Source organism: Thermobia domestica, chromosome 8 (assembly GCF_964235325.1).
Source record: "Thermobia domestica chromosome 8, izTheDome1.hap1.1, whole genome shotgun sequence".
In the NCBI taxonomy this organism is placed as follows: domain Eukaryota; kingdom Metazoa; phylum Arthropoda; class Insecta; order Zygentoma; family Lepismatidae; genus Thermobia; species Thermobia domestica.
This window is the reverse complement of record NC_137461.1, coordinates 149,123,907-149,149,115: the sequence shown is the minus strand read 5'-3', so window position 1 is coordinate 149,149,115 and position 25,209 is coordinate 149,123,907. Positions and strand designations below refer to the sequence as shown.

At 35.3% G+C, this 25,209-nt stretch overlaps 1 protein-coding gene across 1 annotated transcript; it reads right to left on the bottom strand.

Moving 5' to 3' along the window:
* LOC145693272 (uncharacterized) lies at window positions 1-25,209 on the bottom strand. Its single transcript, XM_081769116.1, has 5 exons — window positions 25,128-25,209; window positions 11,531-11,742; window positions 7,823-7,982; window positions 4,998-5,100; window positions 1-675 (listed from the first exon to the last, which is right to left on the bottom strand). The coding sequence occupies exons 2-5, from the start codon at window positions 11,738-11,740 to the stop codon at window positions 570-572; spliced, it is 579 nt and encodes a 192-aa protein (XP_081625242.1). The 5' UTR covers window positions 11,741-11,742; window positions 25,128-25,209; the 3' UTR covers window positions 1-569.

Here is a 25,209-nt window from a genome sequence, read left to right as displayed (position 1 = left end):
AACCTAACACAACATACAACCAACACCGAAATAATCTACAACTACAATAATGAAAATAGAAAACAAAGCTGAGACTTTGGAATAAAGACGCATTCAGTCTTGAGTACAAGGTACACTCATGTCCAAAATTATTGTCGCATGTCTATAAATATGTTGTAGGAATATAATTTGATAACGAATTTTCCCGGTACTTCTTATAATGTTAGTATGTATTTAATCGGTAAAGACCTGTATGCAGCAAATTTCATGTCAAAAGAGCAGTAAATAACAATAAAACGAAAATAAAACTTCCTTGTCCATTTAGTAACATTTTGTTTTATTCTCTCTAATTTTCGTATTTATAATTCTTTTCCTATGAAATTTACCACAAATATACATTTCCCGATTATACGCATAGTATCAGTATTAAAACTACACTGCAAAATCATTATCAAATTATATTCTTACAAGAAGATAGTTACAGATATGCGACAACCATTTTGGACATGAGTGTACAAGAAATGTTACAATGTTACAAGGTACAAGCAATGTTGGGGAAAACGGCCCGCAACAAACTAGAACATGATTTACTATTTCGCCGACCCCAATGTTGCGCTTTCTTCAGACACGCCTGTTTGAGAGACATCATGTTGCGGGACAATGCCCTCATCGCCGGATGGACTACTTGTTTTTGTCCTAAGAAAAAAAGAGATTACGAAATTAGGCTTAATACTGACAAAAACATTTCTTCAAACACAGAAGGGTAATAAGGAATTAGGCTAGCGTACATTTACATCTCAAATACTTATTTGAAGTTATTTTTAATACTCCCGATTATCCACAGAATTGGCCGGCATAGTAACCACAGATAATCAACAAAACACACCAAAAAGGACGGACATAAATAATCTTTACAGTGATATTCACTTACAGCAGTGGTCCTTCACATGCAATTATGACTTAATGAATTTTCTTTCCATATGCGTGCTTCCACTTCCCTACATTTCCTTTATTTATGGTGTTACATGTTTCGGTGTAACGTTCTGTTATAGGCGTTATTGCATATCTTATTCTACCGTTGTAATTTTCATTTAATACCGTAGATAATCGGCCCGCGAATAATAGGGAGTTCACTGTATTTTCTACCAGGTGTGTAAAAAAAGTTGTGAGGTGATTCTAAAGTCACAAATTGGTAACACTGCGCGTATGACTTACCACAGTACGTACGCGTCATGTGTCAGTGTTAACATTTTGGTGTAGAGGTGAAATGAAGGTTCAACGTTGTGACCTAAGTTGTACACCGTCATGAAAATGTGAGAAAGAAGTTACGAGCAACAGTATTTTATCAAGTTTTGTGTCGAACTTTGATACAACGTAACCGAAACTGTACAAAAGGCAAAACAAACCTACGGCGATGCCGCTTGGTCGCGATCGCAGATGTTGAGAGGTTCCAGGCACTTTTTTGATGGTGGGGAACAGTGGGAACTAAGGTCCTGTCTAAAATGCATGCAACGTACACGCATGATGTAAATGTGAAACACTCTAAAATCTTTTTGCGTAATAGCAGACGAGCTTAACTTCAACCACAAAATGACGGTATCATACTTTTACCAACGAACTGGAGATGAGAAAAATCTGAGCTGTTGTACCGAAAAAAATCTCACGCCATTAAAAAAAGCGTAATGAAAATCCAGATTTTTAAAAGAATATCATTACAAGTGACGGAACTTACCAAGTTTCCTGTACCGGCACGATCACAAAACCAAATGAGTAGAGTGGCAGTCTCCTAGATCAATATGGCAGAAAAAAGCTAGAATGAGCAAGTCATGAATGAAACTCTTGCTCATTTTCTTTTTATTCCAGTAGAGGCTTTCCTGCCCTTAAAGATTTCGTGTCTCCAAGGCAAACGTTCACAAGCTGGCGACAAGAATTACGGGAAGAGTTCCTTGACTTTTCCCAGTTTTCCAGAATATGTAATCTAATTACCTACTCAGTCTTTCCCATATTGGTGGAAAAACGACAAAAAAGAAAGAAAACGATGATACATATATTTTTCCGTGATCAACTAGAATAATGAATAATAAAAAAACGTATTTTATTATGAAGTTACAAGACTTGCGCAATAAAAATTCCTACACAACGCAATAAATCATTTAGTCTGAAATTTATTCAGTAACCTGATTTACATTATGAAGTCTCGTCACCTATGAAATATGAAATGAAAAACCTTGAATCTTCTTTCGACTCAAGATGTGTAAGTAAATCTAAAAATACATCCGTATATAAAAATGGATGCTTAACTTTGCTTTAAATATCATAGCTAATCAGCTTAGCGACCCAGAACTAATGGATTCGACACTAATCTCGATTAATTTAGACATTTTTCACCCCGTCTCAACTGTTATACCAATAAAGACTGAAAATGAACTTAAAATTTATCCAGAAAGTCCCTATATTTTAACGACCCAGAAACCTATTTATTCGACACTTATATTGACCTTGAATTTGGACTTAAGCGTCACTATTAATTTCAGCAACACCGAAAACTAAGGATACGACACTGATACGGTTTAATTTCGATTATTTTTATTTTACCACCTTCCACCCGCCTTTGCACTAAGGACTTCTGTACTAAACTTTTTTAGGAGCTAAAATATATTAAAAAGAAACTACAAGTACACAAATAAAAACAGAAAGCTAAAATAAGACGATCTTTTAAAAACTCAAAGATACTGGAAACTTCCTGTGATTCAATTATCAGTTTACTAAGAAACGATTTCACAGTGTTCTGAGTATTAATATATATTAAACAGCGAAATTAGCCTAAAAATGTCACAAACAAACGAACAAAAAAAGATAGAACAAGGGAGCTTTGCTAAAAAAAATATGTGTATTTTAATTTCTTTCTGGCAGAATATGCAAGGAGAGAAAGTGTTCTTCAAAAAGATTGAGATATATCTGTTGCCCAATAAGTAATTAATCATTATATCGCTTGTTGTACAATATGGCTTTGTTTTTGTTTCTCTTTAATATGTTATATAGTACAATATTTCTAATTTCATTCTTGGGAAAACAAACAAACAAAAACAAAAAAATGAATGCACCTCTTAAACTGTTATGGTTATACCCGAAAACGAAACAAATCATTTTCATAGGCGAGTACCGTGTAAGCTTCTTCATATAACCCGCTTAAAGCTGGTTTGTTTGTAACCAGCTAGCTGAACAGGAAGCGGAAATTACGTTTACTTCACCAGCGTATAGTGCTTGGCGTTCATCTCGGAATGGTAATCCTGAGTTCTCTTTTTTCCAACAAAACACACTTCGGCTCCATCAAGAAATCCCTCCTCGTTGCCAATATGCAGCATAATTTTTCTCTTCCCAGCACCGGAAGGAGTACGAATGCCCCTCTCCAACTCGAAACCTGTTGAACAGCACTCCGGTAGTAGTCATACACTGGTGTGTCTTCTTCTGGCAGAATTTGCTCTTGCCATCCAAACTTGTCAGAATGGTTCGCACCGCACCAAGGCTCATCGGTGTAAAAGACTAAAATTATTACGTCTGTAAAATTTCAACAGCCGTAGAAACTGATGCCTTTGCCCAGCAATCTTATCACTTTCCATTAGAACTGGTTTCTTGTTAAACTTTTTATACCGAAATCCCAGTTTTCGCAACACACGCCATAACGAAGTTTCACTCATTTCTGGAGCATCAGTAAAGTCCTGTTATCTGTTCCAAGAGTTTTTTTTACCGTTGGATACTCTTTTCGCACATAAAATTCGTGGAGCTTCCGGCGAATACACCCTTGAAGGAATTCATTTATAACCAACTTGTTTGACGGGGAACCTGTTTTTTTTCCCGAGATTCTAGGACACTATTATTGCGAAACTCACTTGAAACACGCTTCACAGTTTTTTCAGACACCTTTAAGCATTCGGCAGTTCTTTTGACGGATTGGGAGAACGAAAATTGTGGAGCATTGTTTTGTTTCTCCAAATCAAAAAATGATCTTGCATTTATTATAAACTGTTTCTCGAAACTTCGAAAATGATGCTTTTTCATTGTTTATATTACAACCTAACCAAAAAACACACAAAGATAAAAAAGAAACCACACGAGAACAAACACAGCCACAATTTCTGCTTCCCGCGCTTCGCGCAACGCTGACTCATGAAGTTCCATGCGGCAACGTCGCAACAGCTGAGTGGTAACTGATCGTAAAAAATATGACTATTGTCATATTGTAATTTCGGACCTTTTGTCTGTATCTGAACTAAAACTGTATACGTTGTTAATATTGCCATTCAATGGAGCGTACTTCAGTGCTTTCCGTTCTTCACTAATACGAGTTACGGGCAGAGATCGGTACATGTAACAAAATAACTTATTGTACATTAACTATAAAATTAATTTTAAAAATACTACTGCACTTTTGTTTAGTATACTTTCGTTCATATTCAGTAAAAATTTCATTCCTGTATTGCAAAAAATAACTGAGATATTTTTCTTTAAACTTCAAGGAAACCAATTTATTGCAAAAAAAAATTACGTTTTTAAATACATTTTTTATTTTATAACCTAAAGTATTAAGCAGAGAATTGCAAGCAAATAACCTGTTAAAGTAAACACTTCAGTGAGTAAAATGGTGCATATTTCATGTCTCTACTTTAACTGGGCTCGAAGATATAGTTGTTTGAACCCAGGGGTCTATAACGCTGAAATGGAGAGTAGACTACCTCCGTATCCGATAATGAACAGCTCACTACTAAAGAAATGGTTCAATGTCTAAATTGAGATAACTGATTTTTCCATAAACAAAACTTATACATATATTTTTTTAGAATGAAAATTCCACATCAGTGTACAGACAATCGGAAGTTGCTCAATTTCAACATTGAACTAAAATGTATGTTTAGCTACGTTTTTAAATAAGAAAAACTAATATGAATAACAATGTTCCTTCAAAAACTTAACTGTACAATAAGTGTTTCTCAGTTACTTCTGAAAATTTCTGTATTTACCTTTTCTCTATCCTAAATTTTGCTCTGGCTAACCAATGCCCGATCATCTCTGCAATTTTATTATCCGTTAGATCTTCCTGGTTATGAACGCGTCTCATAGTATCTGAAATACAGAGACTAAGTTCGTTTATAGGAATGACTTAAGCATTACGTACAAATTACGTTTAACTTACTAGTACAGTTATAATGTTTCCAGACAAAAATTAAGATTCATTCACTGCCGTAAACAGCGATTCAAAAAATTCGAACGAAGATAAGTCAATGGCCCGTTCTAAGCCGTACCTGGAACATGATTCAGAGTTAAGATCTTTGCCACTGGTCCGAACCCAGCAGTACAGAAAACCAATGTTGTTCAATTTGGTAATTTTAGTGAGCGGGTCAACACCATTATAAAAGATAACTGAACATAAAGAAATTGGCGTAGAAGTAAGGTTGTTCTCACAGCTCAACATATTACCAACAGTGGCAAGCTATATAAATGCTGCCAGTAAGATAATTTTGAAGGCTCTATAGATTAGACCTAACCTTATCTGCATGAATGCACACCAGTCCGGGAAAAAGAAGTAGACACAAAAGTTTCCCCCCACTCGTTTTAGAGTTATTCCAAGATTCAACTAGAAGGGTAAGTCAACCCTAGGAATACCAAGTTATCTTACGTACTATGTCATATTAGTGATGGGCAAAACCATTCACCTCTCAGATTCGTCGCTCAGTAGTTCGCTCACTAAAATGAATCGGTTCATTTCAACGGTTCAGTGACTCACTTATATTTTTACAACTGGGAATGGGTGAGGTTAAAACATAAAATCGTATTATCACACTAAATACAATTAACAGATGTCATGTACGAAAAAGTGTAATTCTAATGCAAAATCATGAACAATATGGATTAAATAAAAGTTTCCCGTAATCAGCTAACTCTGAATTTTACAGAGTAATAATAATAATAATAATAATAATAATAATAATAATAATAATAATAATAGAGTTTAGCGTCTATTTCAGCAGCGAACCTATGTAAGACGTGGATTTACAACTTAACGTGGAATCCAAGCCATACGAGTCGCACTGGGAATTGAATTCCGTAACATTTATTAATAAATCTTAAGTGATTACTGTCTTAAAATTTGAATAAATCAAGTTCAGTATGATTGCAGGCTTATCCAAACGTAGGAGGAAAAAAAAAAAAACGGTGAGGGGAAAAATGGGAAAATGTTGTTACGGCTATCGCATGCTTTTCTCTTCTGGAATTGAAATTAGGCATGAATCCAGGTTTACGAGATGCGAGGCCGCAGGCCGAACAAACATGTGAGTCTAGGGGATTAGGAATTGAAATTTGGTATGAGGTTTCTGAAGTGGTTATTGTCTTGAAATTGGAAAATATAGTTGAAACCCAGTATTATTAGAGCTATGAAATACGAGATCATATTGCCAAAAAAAGTATGGATGATTAGGTAAACCTCCAAACGATGGGACAAATGTTATTGTTACGGCTTTCGCGTGCTTTTCTCTTCCGAATTTTACCGGTTTGTTTTTCAGAAATTGAAGACAGTTAAAATTTGGCATGATTGCAGGGTTATGAAGTGCAAAAACTTACGCTGAGCAAACGAGGGAGACTAGAGGTGAAGTTCCAAGGAATTTGAACCGAAATTCGGTTTACTCGCGTGTTTTTGAGCTGCGAGGCCGTAGGGCGAACAATTTTCTATAAACTTATTCCTCCTCTGCAATGCCAGGCACTTCAGCTAGCATCTTTATACAAAAGTAAAGGAGTTATTTTAATGTTCTTAACCCATTAGCTTGTATGTTCTTTCGGACATAAAATATGTAAGATTTATTTCAATTGCTTTAGAGGAAGGTGGTGTATTTTGTTAACTACGGTACCATGATATGAACGAGTGTAACAATACACATAACTGACGCATTTTGTATAAAATATATCCTAAGTTGCCAGATCCAACTGATCTCAAAAATGATCATCTAAGCTATTTATGAAGTAATTTTTCACACTACTGTAGTAAACTGTCTGGATAACCATAACAAATAACTCAAAATGTACAACAACTGACTGATAATATTTTGTTAGAATTTTTAACAAAAGTTACGCCGAGGGTTCGATTTACTTTTGATTTTAGTTTGTCGTCTCGTTCAGCATCGAGGCCATGAGACGCGAACCTACAGTCGGGAATTGAACCCGGGGCTCCAGCGCGAAAGGCGTGTATGTTATCTACATATCTACGAGGGAGCTCCTTGTGTATTCGAGAATCTCCCTCGGTATTCCTAGTGATAACCCTCCGCCGCGTACATAAAAATGCGAAAATCAATTCAGCCTATTATCAGACTACTGTTTCGCACAGAAGTTCAGCCTCTCTAGGATAGATTCCCTGAAGGAATGATTGCTTCAGGAAAAGCTGATAGAAGACGCTGAACAGGAATATGGCTACAAGTTATTCGTCCTTCCAATGGAACTTGTCGAAAATGAACGCATAGTTTCAACAAGGTGCCACCTGCCTAATCTCCACACGAGGCCTACCTAATCTCCACATGAGGCAACTACATTACGACAGGACTCTTATCTTCAACTGAACCCAACTCAAAGAACTGCTACGTTAATCAAAATCTGCATTCTTCAGTCATTTATCCAATAAAGTGATGCTAAATTTTGCTTTAATAATCCAGAATTTATATTGCTACATCCTATATAAAGAAACTGATAAGGGGAAATGTAGTAAAAAGTCTCCGGTCAAACATATATGACATTCAACTAAAGCACAGTAGTAAATTGACATAATCTACAGTACGAAGTTTGGCTATAGTGCAGTATTTACCTATAACAGTTTTGCACGTTAGTAACTCTCGAAACACCCTCTTTCCTTTTTGACCTTTGTAACTATAGTAGGCAGCAACCTCATCACAGATAATCTTTGACATCATGTTGCAGGCAGTTCTGGAAGAAGTTCCTCCTTTTGCTAAAGCAAGGTAAGCCATCTGAAAAAATAAAAACAAACATGTATACATTAACGAAGTTTAGTTTAAGTAATAATCTAGAAATTATCAGTAAGGCCCTAAAGCAGCGGACACGTCATCTTTCCTTTACATATCTTAAGAAGGCATATATGCAAATCACATGCAGGAGAGTCAGAACCCGTCACTCTGTCTCCCCCCCCTTTCATTCTTAGGTTCACTTTTTCTAATATTTTCATATAAATTAACAATTGCTTAACTGCCACCAAAAACACGTAGGACGCAAACGTCTTTATGTGACAACAATTAACCACAACTTATTGATAATGCTAGGCGCTGAACAGACAGGTTTATAATGAATCACAACATTTTATTTATTTATTGCATGCAACAGTTACTAGGTGGCATATTGTAAATGAATATTTTATAGGCCCTCCTCAATTTTTCGGACATCTCTTTTTATTTTAACGTTTTCTTAAGAGCTCTTTCCACTTTTAGGTCATTTACTTTTCGGATCCTAACTACGAATTTATACTTCTAAATGTACATATCTAAAATGGAAGAACAGGGAACTATATGCGTACTAAACACGATTGGCAAAAGCTACACCTTTTTAAAATTCGTTTTGGTTTAAATAAATTCTTTATTTATTCAGATTACATATGGTTAGAAGAAATGAGTTTGTTTGGCCCTAACGTCCATATGCAACACTGGGGCTATGAAAGTATGCCTTGTTCCGGGATTAGACAAGATTAAACGGAAAATGTTCAACTGATGCATAGGAATAAGTAATGCACTTGAAAAACAACTTTTTGTGAACAGTCCTTAGTTCAGTTTGGTGTGTTCATTACACTAGATTGTGTGTTCATTAATCACAATCCGATTTCCTACCGCGAAGTACCAGAATGTAAGCTTCACCCACATTACTCGCTACCCCAATACGGATAGTATATTCAAGAATCAGGATAAGTATAAAGTTGGATGGTATATAATTTTTGTATCGAGAAACTCCTGCCTTAGTGTGATTATTTATCAGCAAATGCTTTACAAGAAAGTAATTTGATTATCATTAGAGATGCAAGGACTCGAAAAGAACGGCTTTTTTTTTAATGAAAAAAAATTGCACGGCTTGGGAAATTTAGGGCTTTTATGAATATTTCAACTTTTACGAAGAAATAACAGTGTGCCCCACCTTTTGTTTCCTATCATAAAGAAAGAAAAAAAAACTGCATTCTGAAGACTGTTATATGTTCAATAATCAAAGATAACCGGTCAATGGATAGAAAAGAAAAAGGGCAAATTAGTAGACGCAGTAAGTTTCCTAGTTCGAACGAAATGTTTGTAAAGCTATTAGAATAATATTTAACGACCGTCATGTATTAGTAAAAAAATTAATATTAGCAATAATTGTTCTGAAAATAGTAGTTACACTCAGTGGAACAAACTTATTTATTATTTATGCATAAACTGAAACTACATTTAGTGGTTTTTTTTTCTTTTTTCTTTTTTTTGTAAACATTTTACGTAGGAAGTCATGCGGAATACTTGTGTGTAAATACATATTATTTATTGAGGTCGTTACAATTCCAGCGGAAGGTTTAAAACGCTAATACACGATATAGAGAAAGACGGAATAAATTCTTTAAATGATGACCTGTTACTAGTATTAAACTAACATCAAACAGCATGATTGTTCATGACTAATTTTCTCAATTGAACTTATATTGCGTTCTAATAAAGTATCTGAAGCTCACAATAAAGGGTTTCTGGAACTAAGATGATGATTTTTTCTTGTCTGTCGGTGTAAATTTAGGCAACCTGCACAACACACGTCAAGATGTGTAACTTTCAGAAACATGATATTGTTATTACGTAACCAACTTGTCCCTAGTAAGATGTTGGGTTGCGTAACTTACACTTGCAGCTTAGCAGTGAAATCAGTACAATAACCAATAAAGACAGACAGCCACACACTGAGCGTAACTTACAACAGTAATAACTGTTGTAAGGACACTTCTTTCATTGTAGAATTCAGTACAAAAGGGGGTACATAAGTAGGAAAACATAAAAGTCAAAAAGATTTCCATCTAAAAATTAAGAAAAGCTTTATATATATATATGAAAAAACAATCCCAAAAAAGACTGCTTTTTGCATTTCTAATTCACAGTATTATAACCAGTGCACTAAATAAGACATTCATACAAATAATTTATTTTGGAATTTTAAAATAGAAAAAATAGTATATTAATGCTGTTCAAGAAAACTTAAAGATTCTAGTTAAGCTACAGATTAAGATACAAATTTTTCCGAACTTTTATCAATACATTTAAAAGCAAACTAGCTTCTCTGTGACAGAACAGGACAGGTCTTACTGCTTAGAGTGACATCCGAGGCGCAATTCGGTTTACACACACAGGAGAAATGTTGCAACCCCCACAATCAAGCCCTGGACCCTAGATTACAATTAACGCAGCCAATTGATTTTTAAACACCGGTTTAAACCACCTTGATTTAAACCAACCAACATTGGTATTAAATTAAGGACACCAATATCTTAAAATATCCTGACTTTTCATGATTTTTGCTGAACAGTTTCTTAAATGTCACTGTCTATCGTGGAAATTTTTGTACCAATTAGATTGCGTAGTACCAAAATTTTTCGCCCAATCTCGAACATTTACATAGCTGCCAATCTGTTTTTATTTCATTCAAATAATACCTTATACTATTTCATAAGAAATATGAAAAGTAGGTTTAATAATAAAACATACACAAAAAGAAAGTAATGCCATTCTAGAGACAGGCCGACAACCTAAAATCATGAAGTTCTCAACTTACTATATACGGAAGAAATTATGCAACAACAGACCCGAAGGTTCTGGACAACATTCAGAAATTCTATGAGTATATATCGAGTTACTAAGTCCGACTTTTTAAAAACATTTTTGAGAGGGGGTAAAACTTTCGAGAGGAGGTGAGGGAGGAGACGTGCCGCAGATTGTGCAGCACCTTCATGCGTTCGCCAGTGACAACAGCACGTTATATGCATTTCATACGTGATAAATTCTCAATGCAAAACTAGAAATAAATAAAAATAACATCTGAAACTTAGAACTAATCGATAGAACCGTCAGGTGGACCAGCTGAAAGAAAAAATAATACACTATGAAATCTCTATTATATTGCACACTGAAGGAGAATGTCTTAATTCTTGAAAAACAATAAACTAATCTTAATAGACGAAAATATGAGAGATGAAATAAGTACATGAAAAGAAATAATAAACTAACTTCAAAGAAAAGTTCATACAGCAAGGAATAGATAGACTGTGGAGGGGAAATAAAAGTCATGTACGCAGTTTTCACTAACTAAACTTTGAACAGACATTCCCCAAAATTCCTCGACTTTATCTAGTAAAGAAACGAAAGCTTCTTTAATTCTTTCCGATCAATTTCATTTTACCCGACTTTTCAGTGCTGTTGAAATCTTGCAAATACAAGTGTGTGATTCTCGACTGCACGTAAGCTGTACTCGAAACACACACAACATAAAAAGCCGAAGAGAAACTTACCAGCTGCTTCTTCACTTCTTCGTCAGATAAACTCTCCTCTAGCTTCTGCAATTGTTCATTTTGAGCTGGTAGGCTTAAAGAACACAATATATCGTTTCCTTTATCATCCATCTTAGACGTCACCTGTAAATTCATGACTTCGGAAATAGCCTCGACTTGGGTTTTAAGATATCGCTGGTAACTTATCATCTTAGACATCGACTGTCTCATATCTGTAAGTGAAATAATTACACAATTAATACCGACTACGGATGTCTGCACGTTGCGGACGGCAACATATGATTCGTTTGCAAATTTGTAATGAGTCACTGCGGCCAGTCGTGCTGGTATCTTTGAAAATTTAGCTTTTTAAATACAAAGAAAAGATTGAGATGGGGTTAAAAGTCGTAGTTCGACTACAACACCTCTATGTATGAAACAGTTATAGGTGACTGTGGCCCTGTTGTAACCATATGGTCCAGCTCATCGAATATTAATGAAGAAAATTTTAATTTTTAAATGAACCTCGTATAAAAGCACTCGTAAGAGTTTTTCTTTCAGCAAACAGACGAGTATGCATATATGTGTGTGCGTCGCGTCTGCGACGGAAATCTTGCGCATCCTTTACCAAAATAATTATCAGGGTATAAATTTACATTTGCTAGTTGTAAGAAATAACCTAATATACTTTTCTTTCAGCATAAACAACTAATGCCTATGCAACGTAATAATTTTCACATTATTAAATTGCATCGGCATTGAGAATACAATTAGAATCAGCTTTTGTGTCGATTTCCCATAACGTTCTGATCCGAACTCTGAACCGTGTTGTCCAGTGGCTATATGGTCGGCTTTGGTGAACGATCCAAACTGTTGTTAAAGTCTAAACGAGACGACCAAAAGATAAAGGATCGAAACCCGGACCGTTGTAAATGCCCAAGCCCACCTAGGGATCTGTAGGACACCAACCACATACACTTATACTGTTTTGCTTTATGATGCCTTTAAGATTGTACAAAAGTTTTGAGTCAAACAATTTGACAATAAAATGATCGTTGTGTTTAACGAGGATGAAACTAGAAATTACTTCCATCAAGATTCCAGCCCTGGTTCTGAAACTGATTTTGATGACTGGAACGGACTTTTTCTTTTCTAAGAATGGAAGTAGTGAAAACCTTTTCACACAATTAAAACATTACGATTTGAATATGGAAAGTCTTTTAGGTTGTAGTTCACACTACATATTAGTCTATAATAAATTCACTACATCTAATATTATCGTTACATATTCTTTTAAGAATTGATGAAAAACTTTAAAAACACGCCGTATTCTGAGGAAAGCCACAGCAAAATCTAGCCGTATTCAAAATGTGAATAGCAATAATAATTAACTGAAAACATTAAACCGGGTACATTTATTTTTTAAAGGAATCCTTCTCATTAGTGTAAATCGGTGATGACCAACTTCTAAGGACTATAGTTGCATCGCAAGAATTACGAAGCACTTTCTCCGCAGGAACTAAATCGGAACACTATATAATGAGTAAAACAGAGTGAAAATTAAATTCTTTCAAAATTATTGACGAAACAAAATGCAGGTTACAAAAAAGCCTCCGGGAAGCATAGACACGCCAGTTTAGCAGTTGGCTAGCACTGGTGTAAATATCTGATATTAGTCATGTATAAGGAATATTAGGCTAACATATATGAATACCGTGAAAGATTTTTTCGCTGCATTATCATATAAAGTAATGGAAGCAAGAACAACACTTATGAATGTTATATTTACTGTCATCTAATCTCGAATTTTTGCAACTTGTCAACAGCAACATCATATACAAAATTTCCACTTGTTTCGGTTTAAATGAACATTTCATGAATTTAAACAAATTTAAATGAACATTTCACTCTAAATTAGACTAAAAGTAACAGCGTAGTTACATTCCACTAAAATTCTAGAACTGATTTTTTTCTGTATGATCAGCTTTAATTTTTTTTATTATCAAAAGACTTTCAAATCTTAAAAAAAAAAAACGACGCTTCTGAAACTCGAGAGCTTACAATACCAATTCTAAGAAAAAGTTTTACAGAACAGTATCATGGAATTTGTTAGTCCACCTAATTTCTTTAACCATTTACTTTTTCCACGAAATAAAGTGAACTACCTGATTCACCTACACACATTACATAAGTGGTCCAGTGGTTACCGCCCACATATCTGGTGTAGGTTCTTGGATCGAGTTCCAATACAGAACAATGCGATGTTACAAGACGAAAGAACGAACCCATAGGTTCGAATTCTAATGAATGTTAATCATCGTAAATTGTAGACCTCCAGCTCAACTATTACGTATATACAAAATCAAATTAAGAAGACCCTCCAAGGTGAAATAACTCCAAATACAAACTGCGAAATGTTCTGCCTTGCTTGCTTCCTTCCTTTCTTCGCGTCTTTAAACAATTAAAGAAATACTATATATACTCATCACCCAGAACATTATGACCACCTACTTAATAGTCGGTATATCCACCTTTGCCACGGAAAACAGCGGCGGTGCGTTTTGGCATGGAAGCAATGAGGCCTTGGTAGGTCGCTGGAGGGAGTTGGCACTACAACCGCGCACACAGGTCACCTAATTCCGGGGAAGGGGGCGACGCGCTCTGACGTCAGCCACTGCACTAAGGTCCATGGCGATGATCGCGTGCCCATTGCAATCGTAGTTACAGATGTCGTGGTGTTAACACTGGCACACAGCGTCGGCTGCGGAGACCCATCGTTAGAAGTGTTCAGACACATTTGTACTCTGACCAGCATCAAAGTCTGATGTGACTTCCGCCACAGTTCGCCGCCTGTCCTGATTTACCAGTCTGCCCTAGCTACGAAGTCAAACATCTGTAATGAGGGGGAGGGCAACCCCTCAACGTTTAGACGTCGTTTCACCTTGGTTTGCCACTTAAAGACACTCACCACAGCAAGGGTTTGAAAAAACCTGGGCTTTTTTGAAAAAGCCCAACCCACCTGAGCCCATATGGGTTTTTTCGGGTTTAATAGTTTTTTTTTTTCGAAATATTTTAACGTCTCTGGGGGTAAAAGTGTTAAAATGTGATTTATATTTCAAGATTGTCATTGTCACAACTTGCAACAATTTTCTACTCACTGCCGTTTTGAAAAAATGGCCGCCATTTTGAAATTTTACATTCAATCGCCAAGAAAATCTATACAGCAAATTTAGCATATCTTGTGCTTCCACCGTCAAAATTTCAATTTAAAAGACTGAACATTGCGCTTCGTAGCGTAGATAGATATTCGCTGTTTTGAAACAATGGCCGCCATTTTGATATTTTAAGTTGGTATGCCGCCAAAATCTATACAGGAAATTTAGAGTGTCACGTGCTTGTACTCTGAAAAATTTAACTTAGAAGGCCGAAAGTTGTACTCTGTAGTGTGTGTGGTAGAGGCAGACAAACGAGTTGATTTTGTGTTTAACGTCCCTTTCAGCAGCGAGGCTATGAGATGGGACCTACTGATTAAAGTGAAATCCGAACCACATGAGCTCCCCCCAGAAGCAAACCCGGGTCACCCACGCCGAAGACGAGTACACTAACCGCTTAGCCATGAAGGAGCTCGGCAGACAAACGAACAAATGTAGATCAAGTCATCCAGAAGCCTGACTGACATTCGCCAAATATGAATACCAAAAGGGGTCTATTAATTTAAAACAAAGATACAATTCATGTTGTATGAAATAAATGTTTCAAAATGTCTTATATGAAATTAACATCTTCCAGCATAAATAAACCTGCCATATTTTCTTCATGAGAATACGGGACACATCAGATCACCCCCCCTCCTTTCCAACACAATGAATTGAACTATAGTCTGGTTATGAACAAAAGTATAATAGGCCGCGGTGGCTCAGTGGTAGAGCGTTCACCTCTGGTGCATGGGGTCCCTAGTTCGATCCCAGCTCGCGCCAAGTGAGCTTTGTGGTGGACAAACACCTTGTGTGTGGGTTTTCTCGGGATGCTCACGTTTCCTCCCACTTTCTTCATTCCGTCATTTCATTCATTTCTCATCATCACCGTCACCTTGAACATAGCAGGCATAACCGTGAGACTAAAAGTAAAAGATTTCGTTCGATTTAATTTTAATGTTTTTTTCAAGAATATAATAGGCGAAAGTTCACTAAGCAGCAGCTGCTATGATTTAAGTCCATTTCAATAGCGAGGCTACATGAAACTTGGGCATACGGCATGACTTGGGTCCAAACCACATGATCTACCACCGGAAATTAACCAGGGTCCCCCGCGCAAAAGGCGCACACGCTACCCACATAGCAATGAGGGAGCTCAGTACTTTATTGGAAAACTTAATAGAAACAAGTCTAGTTTTAGCTCCCAACTTCACTAATGTATGTGACGGTAGCTACTGTTCTCGTAGTAGTAATAATAATAATAATAATAATAATATAAATAATAGCAATAGAATAAAATCTAAAGACTTTAACTGACCAACCTGATTTTTCACTGCATGTGTGAATGTGTGTGTGGTCAGCACATTGCTGGTTTCCTAGACTCGAGCTTGCTATTTCTTAGTTCAAGTAACTTCCTGAACTGCAACTGCTGCATGATGGTGAGTCAACACTGAAGATGTGAGCTTTTCATAGGATCGGACCGGAGGTTTCACACAACGAAGGCCCATATGTTCACCACTGAACCACGGGTGAGCAAATTAATGTAATTATGAAGCTTATAATAAGCCACAGAGCGCTTAATCTTTCATCCAGCGGAATTTGTTCACGATCTTTCGACATTTTCAGGTATCGCAGTTTCTGTACCACTATTTATTGCACCTCTGCTCAGTGGTAGCCTTTTCTTGGGACGCTGAATTTTGGCATGTGCTTCGCTAGCAACAAATTGAAAGTAGATTTTAAAAATACAATCTGCTAGATTTATATATGTCACCAACAATGGGTGTATGTTGGTAGCCAGTTCATTTCAACAGTAGGATTTCGGAAACCACAAGCTCTAAAGAAGTGCCGAATTCACTGGTTGATTGCAAATTTTATATAGACTTGCAGAAACGAAGTTTTATTTTCCATGTGCTCCCGTTTCCGAGATATGCGCCTAGCAACAACTTCACAATGTTCAATGGATTAAAATTTAACGACAATGGGTTAATTTTCTTTGCATTGCATAGTAACCATTGTTATTTCTCTGTATAAACTAATTTTCGTTGACTCAATTTTCCATTGTTAACCCTCGTGTACAACTATATATTAAACAAACAAATGAACGAAGCTTTTCTGACAGAAAGTAAAAACACCTTATAAGAAAAAAGTTAGTACTGCCTTAATGGCCGAAGGCCGTTCCAAGGACTGTATGCAAAAATTAAGTGAAATGAAAAAAAAAAAAAATTACATTGTCCGAGGAGTTCGCAACCTTGACATGAAAAAATAATGTGCTATGTAGACTGCATAGGGTTAACTAGTAAGTATCGGAACTAAAAAGGAACCTAACCCAAAAACAGAATATTTCTGGGTAGTAATTCAAAACGAAAGAGGGAAAATAAAGAACACACTTTTCACCATATGTAACCAGCTTTTACCTTCGTTAATGCATACTACTCCTGTCAACAGATTCTACATGATAATTATTCATGGTATTCAATGTGCAAGGTTATAGTATTAAGTTTTTTCAACTCAAAATCAACGGTAATTAATTTGAAGCAGCGGGAAGAAGTTTCCAACGATGACCAGAGATAGAGTCGAATGTATCTAAATAAATCTACACGTTGTGGGATACAAGGGTCATTATTCCTTATCTAGAATCTATCTTACAGCGCCCGCCTAACATACAATGCTGCCCACTATGTTGAATATTTCGAATCATAGGTTGGTAAGCATACACAAGCACCTTTCTTTGTCATTATTTACTTACATTTCTGCAATTTATTTTTATATTTATTAAGACTGATTATTACCTTATTGTTTCACAAGCTGAAATAGTGTTACTTCACATCCACGGCTGCGTGTTTGTATACCTGCAACCATGTTTACAATACAAATGCTCATTATATTCACACAATCCTATCATGAGGTAAACCTTGCGCCAAGTAGTTCCCTCGCTCTGCTTGCCAAATAGTTCCATGTTGAGAACCGCGTATATAAAAAAAAAATAAAAACTTTTGCTCTCCTTATATATTATCAAGCACAAAAACAAGAAAATTATTCATTTCATCCCTGTAAATTTTCAAAATTTAGAAATAGACTATCTTTGGAACTTAATACAATATTTTGATAGTTCAGTGTGTAAGCAGGGATGTAATGGAGGGTATACGGCGTATATCCACCTCTAATTTTTGGAAATTATCGTATAGCCACCTAAAATTTAGGAAGTACGTAAGTATACGTTGCATTCGATCCATAGTATACCCACTTCATTGGAACAAACAGCAACTGCTTTTCTTATGTACTGTATTTAAAAACAAAATCTCATTCAACGCTGGTCGTCAGGCTATTGCCGCGAATGATATTCTTTTAAAATGTTTGCATTTTCCTATAATTGAAAACACTCTGAACCTGCAATGACTTTTCCTCAAGACGTCAAATGCACTGTCCCTACCTTCTGAAAGCTGACCGCGGTATTAAAATAAAGCCAAGGTTTTTTTTAACTCTTAGAAGCTCCTTTTGTTTCTAAAGAAAGAAGATAGACTTCAGTCCATAGGTGGCAAGGGAGGAGGGTGAGGTGTAGGGCCTATATCCATGTGGTGGCATTGAAGTTGTTCTGTTTTTACATACCAATGACCAGTTTTCACGTCCTTTGATAAAAATTTAAACTACTGATTGGCGAAGCAATTCGGAACCTACCGTCGCGGAACCAGTTCCATTCTAATTTTGGAAGAAGGTTCAGAAAAAAAATAGGGTCTTTACTTTAGTTCAAGGGTTAAGAGCAGGTTTTTTTTTTTTTTTTTTGGATTGGAACCACCTGAAAAAAACACCTGGGTTTTTGAGCTTTCTCTTAGTATTTTATTGGTGCAATTAAGGTGATCACATTGAAAGTATAGTTTTTATTTTTTCCTTCGAAAATACAAGCTTTCTTCACTGTACACCGAAACTTCCACTAGTACTTAAGTTTGAATTCAGCACTTGAAATAATAAGCGTAACTTGGTTTTCGGAACTCTGAACATTAAGCTTCTTAAATTTGACAAGAATTGTTACGCTGTTGCTGCTGTTAAACAGGAATAAACTGTTGTTGTTGGAAAACAAAATTTTACAGAAGAATACTTGTGTTAGCATCAAAGGTAATAAAAAATACTAGTAGTTTTACTAATACACTAGATATTTACTGGTAGTACTGGCACCCATGGTCTTAAAGCCATCAAATGTATGAGGGATAACGTCCCTTAGCGTCGCCGAGCACACTATTCACGGAAAGTATTTTCTAAAATATAAAATTGCAAATTTTATTTTAAATAGGTTACAAGCATAATTCATACATTACTTTGTTCTATCTCAAGCTAAGGTAAGGATTTTCTTTATCCATTCAATGTATTCAGAACTTTATGAAGGTCTTATGTTGAATCTGTTGTATACCTTAACGTGAAAGCATCTAATTCGGCGAAGGAAAGCGCAAAACCTGATAATCGCTTTCAATGTGATCACCTTAAAAGTGCACCAATAAAATACTAACAAAAAGCTCAAAAACCCGGGAAGGGTTTTAAAATGGGTTTTCTCAGGTGGATCCAATGCGAAAAAATTGACGGGTTTTTTCGGGCACCCTGCCACATTTTAAGACACAAAGCATCAGAACTGAATACTTCAACAGTAAAACTATTTATTTTACGCTGGAAAATATTTAATTTCATATAAGACATTTTGAAACATTTACTTTATAAAATATGAATTATAGTATGTATTTGTTAATTGTTTTAAATTAATTTTCTGGAAAGAACCGTCTTGCAACAAGTGCTAGGGAAATTCCCGTAATTGAATGCACAAAGTATCGGAAGTGAACTTCAACAATAAAACTATTTATTTTACACTGGAAAATATTTAATTTCATTTAAGACATTTTGAAACATTTATTTTATGAAACATGATTAATATATTTGTTTTAAATTAATATATTTTGTGTTCATATTTGGCAAATGTCAGAGTTTCTTGGGATTATTCGATCTGCATTTGTTCGTTCGTCTGTACTACAGGGTACCACTTTCAGTCTTTTAAATTTAAGCTTAAATTTTGAGGGTACAAGCACGAAACACACAATTTTCTGTACGTATTTTGGGCGGCATACCAACGTAAAATTTCAAAATAGCGACTTTTTTTTTTTTCAAAATAGCGGGTATCCACATTACGAGGGTTGGCAAAAACCATGGTTTTTATTGAAAAAACCAAAAAACAGTTTTTTTGGTTTAAATTTTTTTAAAACCAGGTTTCTTTGGTTTAAATAATATGCTCTATGTATTTATATCACATATGCACAGAAATAAGTTTGTTTTGCCCTGATGTTATTATACAATAACCAGGTTATGAGGGAAGGGGACATATGAGCTTAAAGCGGAACCCAAACCGCTTCTCTGCTTACATTCGAGAGGGATTGTCCTAGATTTTAACTCGAAACCGGGACTGATTGGCCACAAATGCGATACGCCTGCCGACTCACAAAGGACTCCTGATAAAAAATACGTTGTACTGATCTTTACATACTTGTTAATATAATTGCCAAGAGTCATTTCAGAAGGACAAAAAGATAAACAGTTGCACAAGTGAAACCATTATACAAAATTACATATGGACAATTTTGAAATATTGCAGAGTACAGAAGAACTAATTTAGTCCAAGTTAGTTCACTACGACTTATTAGTCCAAGTTAAACAAATACAACGACTTAATTTGCATATCAATAAGAAAAGTGAATAAAAATACGAATTATTTGAGTCCACTTTGGCTCTGACCTATTTGACATAGATACTTCTGATTTCAATAAATGCCTCTCGTGGGGTTTTATGACCAGCCCAAATAAGGCATTTCGATGTATTTTGTCAATAGTAAACATTATTTAGAATTTATCTTTGATTGCAATTGCATAAACTATATAATAAAAAATTACAAACGAAACATTCATAAACTTATATATATATAAAAAAAGTTGCTTTTGTAGTATAATCTCCGAGTTACGAATGGGTAAATTAGGTCTGAATATAATACTAAATATACGGGAGTGGAACGTGATAACCCACAAATGTGTGTTTATCAAAATTTTACGAACATTAATACTTTAACGAACATTTTTCGTTTTTTGGTTTAAACCAGCCAACCCTGCACGTTACAAAAAGCAATTTTAGGACTTTTAAATTGAAATTTTCAGAGTAGAAGCACGAAACACACTAAATTAGCTGTATATATTTTGGCGGCAATCGAACGTCAAGTTTCAAAACTGCGGCCATTTTTTCAAAACAGTAGTGATTAGAATATTGTTGGAATTTGTAACAATGGCAATCTTGAAATATAAATCACATTTCAACACTCTTACCCCAAAAGGCATTGAATGTCACGCAAAAAAAAAAAAAAAAAAAAAAAACGAAAAAACCCATATCGGCCCTGGTGGGTTGGGCTTTTTTTAAAAACGGTTTTTTTTCAAACTCTGGTTAAGAGGAAATTAAAATAATATATTTGCGTCAAGGAATCGTTAACTTCCATAAAAATAAAACACGTGACCTACCATTGGTCTACTTTAAAGCATTCACCATCGTTCCGAATATCATCTGCTAACAGAAAACCTCAGATTAATAGTGTTCATTTGTAGCCGCAATTGACATCAAAGAAAGCTGCGATTGATTTCGATAAATATTCAGCAGCTAGTACTAGTAGTAGTTTTTCTGCAACGTACTGGCCAAAAAAAAAAAAAAAAAAGTGTATAAATAAATATTTTTCTTTGTTGTTTCGTTTTCGTTGAGATAAAAAGAAATATTTGAAGGAAATTTGTTAACTAGAGGGGTAGTAAAAGAAAGTGAGGAGCGCGTCTTGCAGCGCATGAGCGCGTCACAGCAATCTTTGATCATTTCAGTGCGTCTCTCCGAAAATATTTGATTGACGAACTAAGAGTCGCTCTCCAATTTCCCCGATGTCCAAGAAATTGTCAGAATTGGTTAAAGGAAAAGAAACAATAGCTATGTAAATTCCGTTGATGAAAATGTAAAAGCAAAGATATCGAGAAATAGCGAAGAAATTCCAAAGAACATGGTAAATTGCCAGTATTACTTCAGAGAAAGACGTAAGCGTATTTATTTCCCATCATGATAGTTTGTTATGGCATCTGCGGCTTGATGACGTCAGAGGGATAACGTTCTTCGTTCAAGGCATTGGAAAGGAGACAACTTGTGGGCTATAAATTCCAGTCTGACATTTGCCTGGTGCGAGGGGAGAAAAGCCTTTCTTATGGTAGCTGATCTGCAAGGTTTTTTCACAATATCTTGACCGAGTTTTTATTAATACTGGAATTTACATCTATATGTACGACCCTAGGTTCAAATTTTGCTGGAAACAACTATTGAAGTAATTCTATTTTTAAAAATTCGATAGCCAGCCATCCTCACTAGTCTCCCCAAGCTTTTCTTTTACAGATTAAGTGAATGCTGGAATAGTATCAGCAATAAATTCAGGCAAGGACCTTTTCAAATCCTTTTTTTCTGACAGTGTGCTCAAGGCTTAATAATTTAATAAGCAGGGTTGGCAAAAACCATCGTTTTTATTAAAAAAACAAAAAAAACCGTTTTTTTGTTTAAACCAGGTTTTTTTGGTTTAAACCAGGTTTTTTGGTTTAAACCAGGTTTATTTGGTTTAAATAATTTGCTCTATATATTCATATCATATATGGACAGAAATAAGTTTGTTTCGCCTTGATGTTATTATGCAGCAGCCGGGTTATGCTGGAAGGGGTCACATAAGCTTAAAGCGGAATAAAAACTGCTTCTCGAGTTACATCCGAGAGAAATTGTCCTCCATTTGAACTCGGAACCAGGACTAACTGGCCACAAATGCGATACGTCTGCCGACTCACTCACGAAGGAATCCTGATAAAAATACGTTGTACTGCTCTTTACATGCTTCTTAATATAGCTCTCAAGAGTCATTTCAGAAGGACAAAAAGATAAACAGTTGCACAAGTGAAACCATTATACTGAATTACATATGGACAATTTCAAAGTACTACGGAGTACAGAAGAACTAATTTAATTCAAGTTAGTTAACAACGACTTTTATCGGTCCAAATTACAAGAAATACAACGACTTAATTTGCATATCACAAAGATACGAATTATTTGAGTCCACTTTGGCTCAGACTCATTTATACATAAATAGATATCAAAGATACTTCTCATTTCACTAAATGCCTCTCGTGGGGTCTGTATGACCCTCCCCCACCCACCCACACACACAAAAGTACGGCATTTCGATGTATTTTATCAATAGTAAACATTGAAACAAAACAATATTTAGAATGTTTCTTTGATTGCAATTACATAACAATAATAACTACAAAAAAAAATCACAAAACAAACATTTATAAACTTACATAAAAAAAAGTTGCTTTTGTAGTATAATCTTTTTGAGTAATGAATGGGGAATTTAGGTCTGAATATAATACGAATAATATACGGGAGTGAAACGTGATAACCCACAAATGTGTGTTCATCAAGATTTTACAAACACACTTTTACGAACATTTTCGTTTTTTGGTTTAAACCAGTTGGTTTTTTTGAAAAAACCAGCTGGTTTAAACCAGCCAACCCTGTTAATAAGTAGTGATGGAAACACCTTTCAATATCTGAGAAAATAGCTGATCATGGTAATTGTAATCTAACTACTGTAGAAGAGCTAGACTCGCAGGTTTTCTTACTTGCCTCCTCGCGTTTAAATTAAAAAAAAATAAATAAAAATTACATTTGAATTTCAAAAGTAGGAAGCTCCCATTTTTTAGTTTACAACTTTATTTCTTTTAAGAAAAGAATCTTTTATCTAATTTTCCTTTTTTCCATGATGTGTTTGTTGTATTTTATTTAGTGTATTTTACTTTGTTCATTTAGCAATCACGCCAGATACAGCTCAGAAAACATTTTATACTTGATATTTTTTACAACAATAACAATGTAAAGGATTTGAGAAGGTATCGGCGGGGGCCTGTTTAGTAGGTACAACACTTGTGTTGTTAGAAAATACCAAGTTCTAGGGTTTGGGTAAAGTAAATACAAAATTTCACAAATTAAGTCAAGGTCTCAGATAATTGTGGATTAAATGGGTCAAGGTTTAATCAAATCTTGCGTAATTTCCCGAACATCTTGAATGCGGTATGTTTCGAAAACACAAATATGGTTTCCACTGAAACTCACCATGTAATAAGGGCAGTCAACTTGTTAAGGAAAGTCGAACCTGATATGCACGTATTCGCCCATAAGGTAAGTAGTGGTAGATTAATAAAGGACAATCCTATGTGCGACAAATATAACGAGCAAATGACTAACAAAAAGATGTCTTTATATTGTGAAAGCAGGTTCTCGACAATCCTCGCTTACGCGACCCACCATCGTTGACGCATGTGCTCTCTACGTACTACCTTCCTGCCCTGACTTAGCATTCGTTCTTTCCAGTAGCTTCCAAGCAGAGGTTGGTTGGTAATTTTGTGCAAGACCTCTTAAAGTGAATCTGCAACGGGAATGCAAGTGGACACCTCAATGATTACTGAAGGTACAGAAAGTGAATGCAGAAAGAAGTAGGCTATATGGATGGTCATATGCCAAAGTAGTCTATCTACTGTTTTCACCAATTTTGAGTTCATGAATGCTTGTTACATAAAAAAAAATGCTCTTTTTCTTATGCCAGAATGAGCCAGTGGCCCTTTTCTTTTGAAATTAATGCTGATATTGCCTAGCTCATTCTGGCATAAGAAAAAGCGTATTTTTTTTTTTTTTTTTTATCTAACAAGCATTCGTTAACTCAAAATTGTTGAAAAAGGTAGATAGACTGCTCTGGCATATGACCATCCACATGCATTTCTGTATAAAACCGTATAATTAATCTGCACGTAGGTTAGAACTTTTCTTACCATTCAAACGCAACTAATTTTTCCGGTAAATTAAAAAAGTTGGTATGACGCTTCGTCAGTTATACCCAAACTTTTAAAATTACACTATATGGTTCAAAAGGCGACTGGCACACAGACAGGTTGAAATTTGATATTAGCTACACGCTAATTGAAGAGCTTAGAGAATAAAGGTGTTACGTAACAAACTGAATATCACGGAAAAATAGACTTTCACAACTTTGTCCGTTAACATAGCACCATCATTTCCAAATATCTCCATTCAGACTAGGATTCACTAAATAATGTATTACGCATCAATCGCGAGAATGCAACGTTTCAAAAAATGTAACAGAACACGTTTATCATCTAAGCGCTTCAATTATGTTATAATTCATATGAATTATATATAATTTAATACTTTTTTTTAGCAAACAAGTAATATGCCAAAGTTTTAACGTATATATAACTTACGTTGAAGAAAAAAAATATTTATATATTAAAATAAACTTCTCTATCAGGTAAGCGACTTACAGCTTAGACTTCGGTTAAGCAAAACAACCGATCCTTTGTCTGTGCTGTGCTGAGTATTTGCGCGGCTAAAAACAAATGAACG

What these genes read in the sequence shown, in the direction of transcription:
- LOC145693272 (XM_081769116.1), bottom strand. Translation starts at nt 11,740, where the DNA reads ATGAGACAGTCGATGTCTAAGATGATAAGTTACCAGCGATATCTTAAA. An exon ending in AACGTGCAAAACTGTTATAG is followed by an intron (nt 5,101 to 7,822) that starts GTAAATACTGCA and finishes TCTGTATTTCAG; the next exon opens with ATACTATGAGACGCGTTCAT. An exon ending in AAATTTAGGATAGAGAAAAG is followed by an intron (nt 676 to 4,997) that starts GTAAATACAGAA and finishes TTTTTTTCTTAG; the next exon opens with GACAAAAACAAGTAGTCCAT.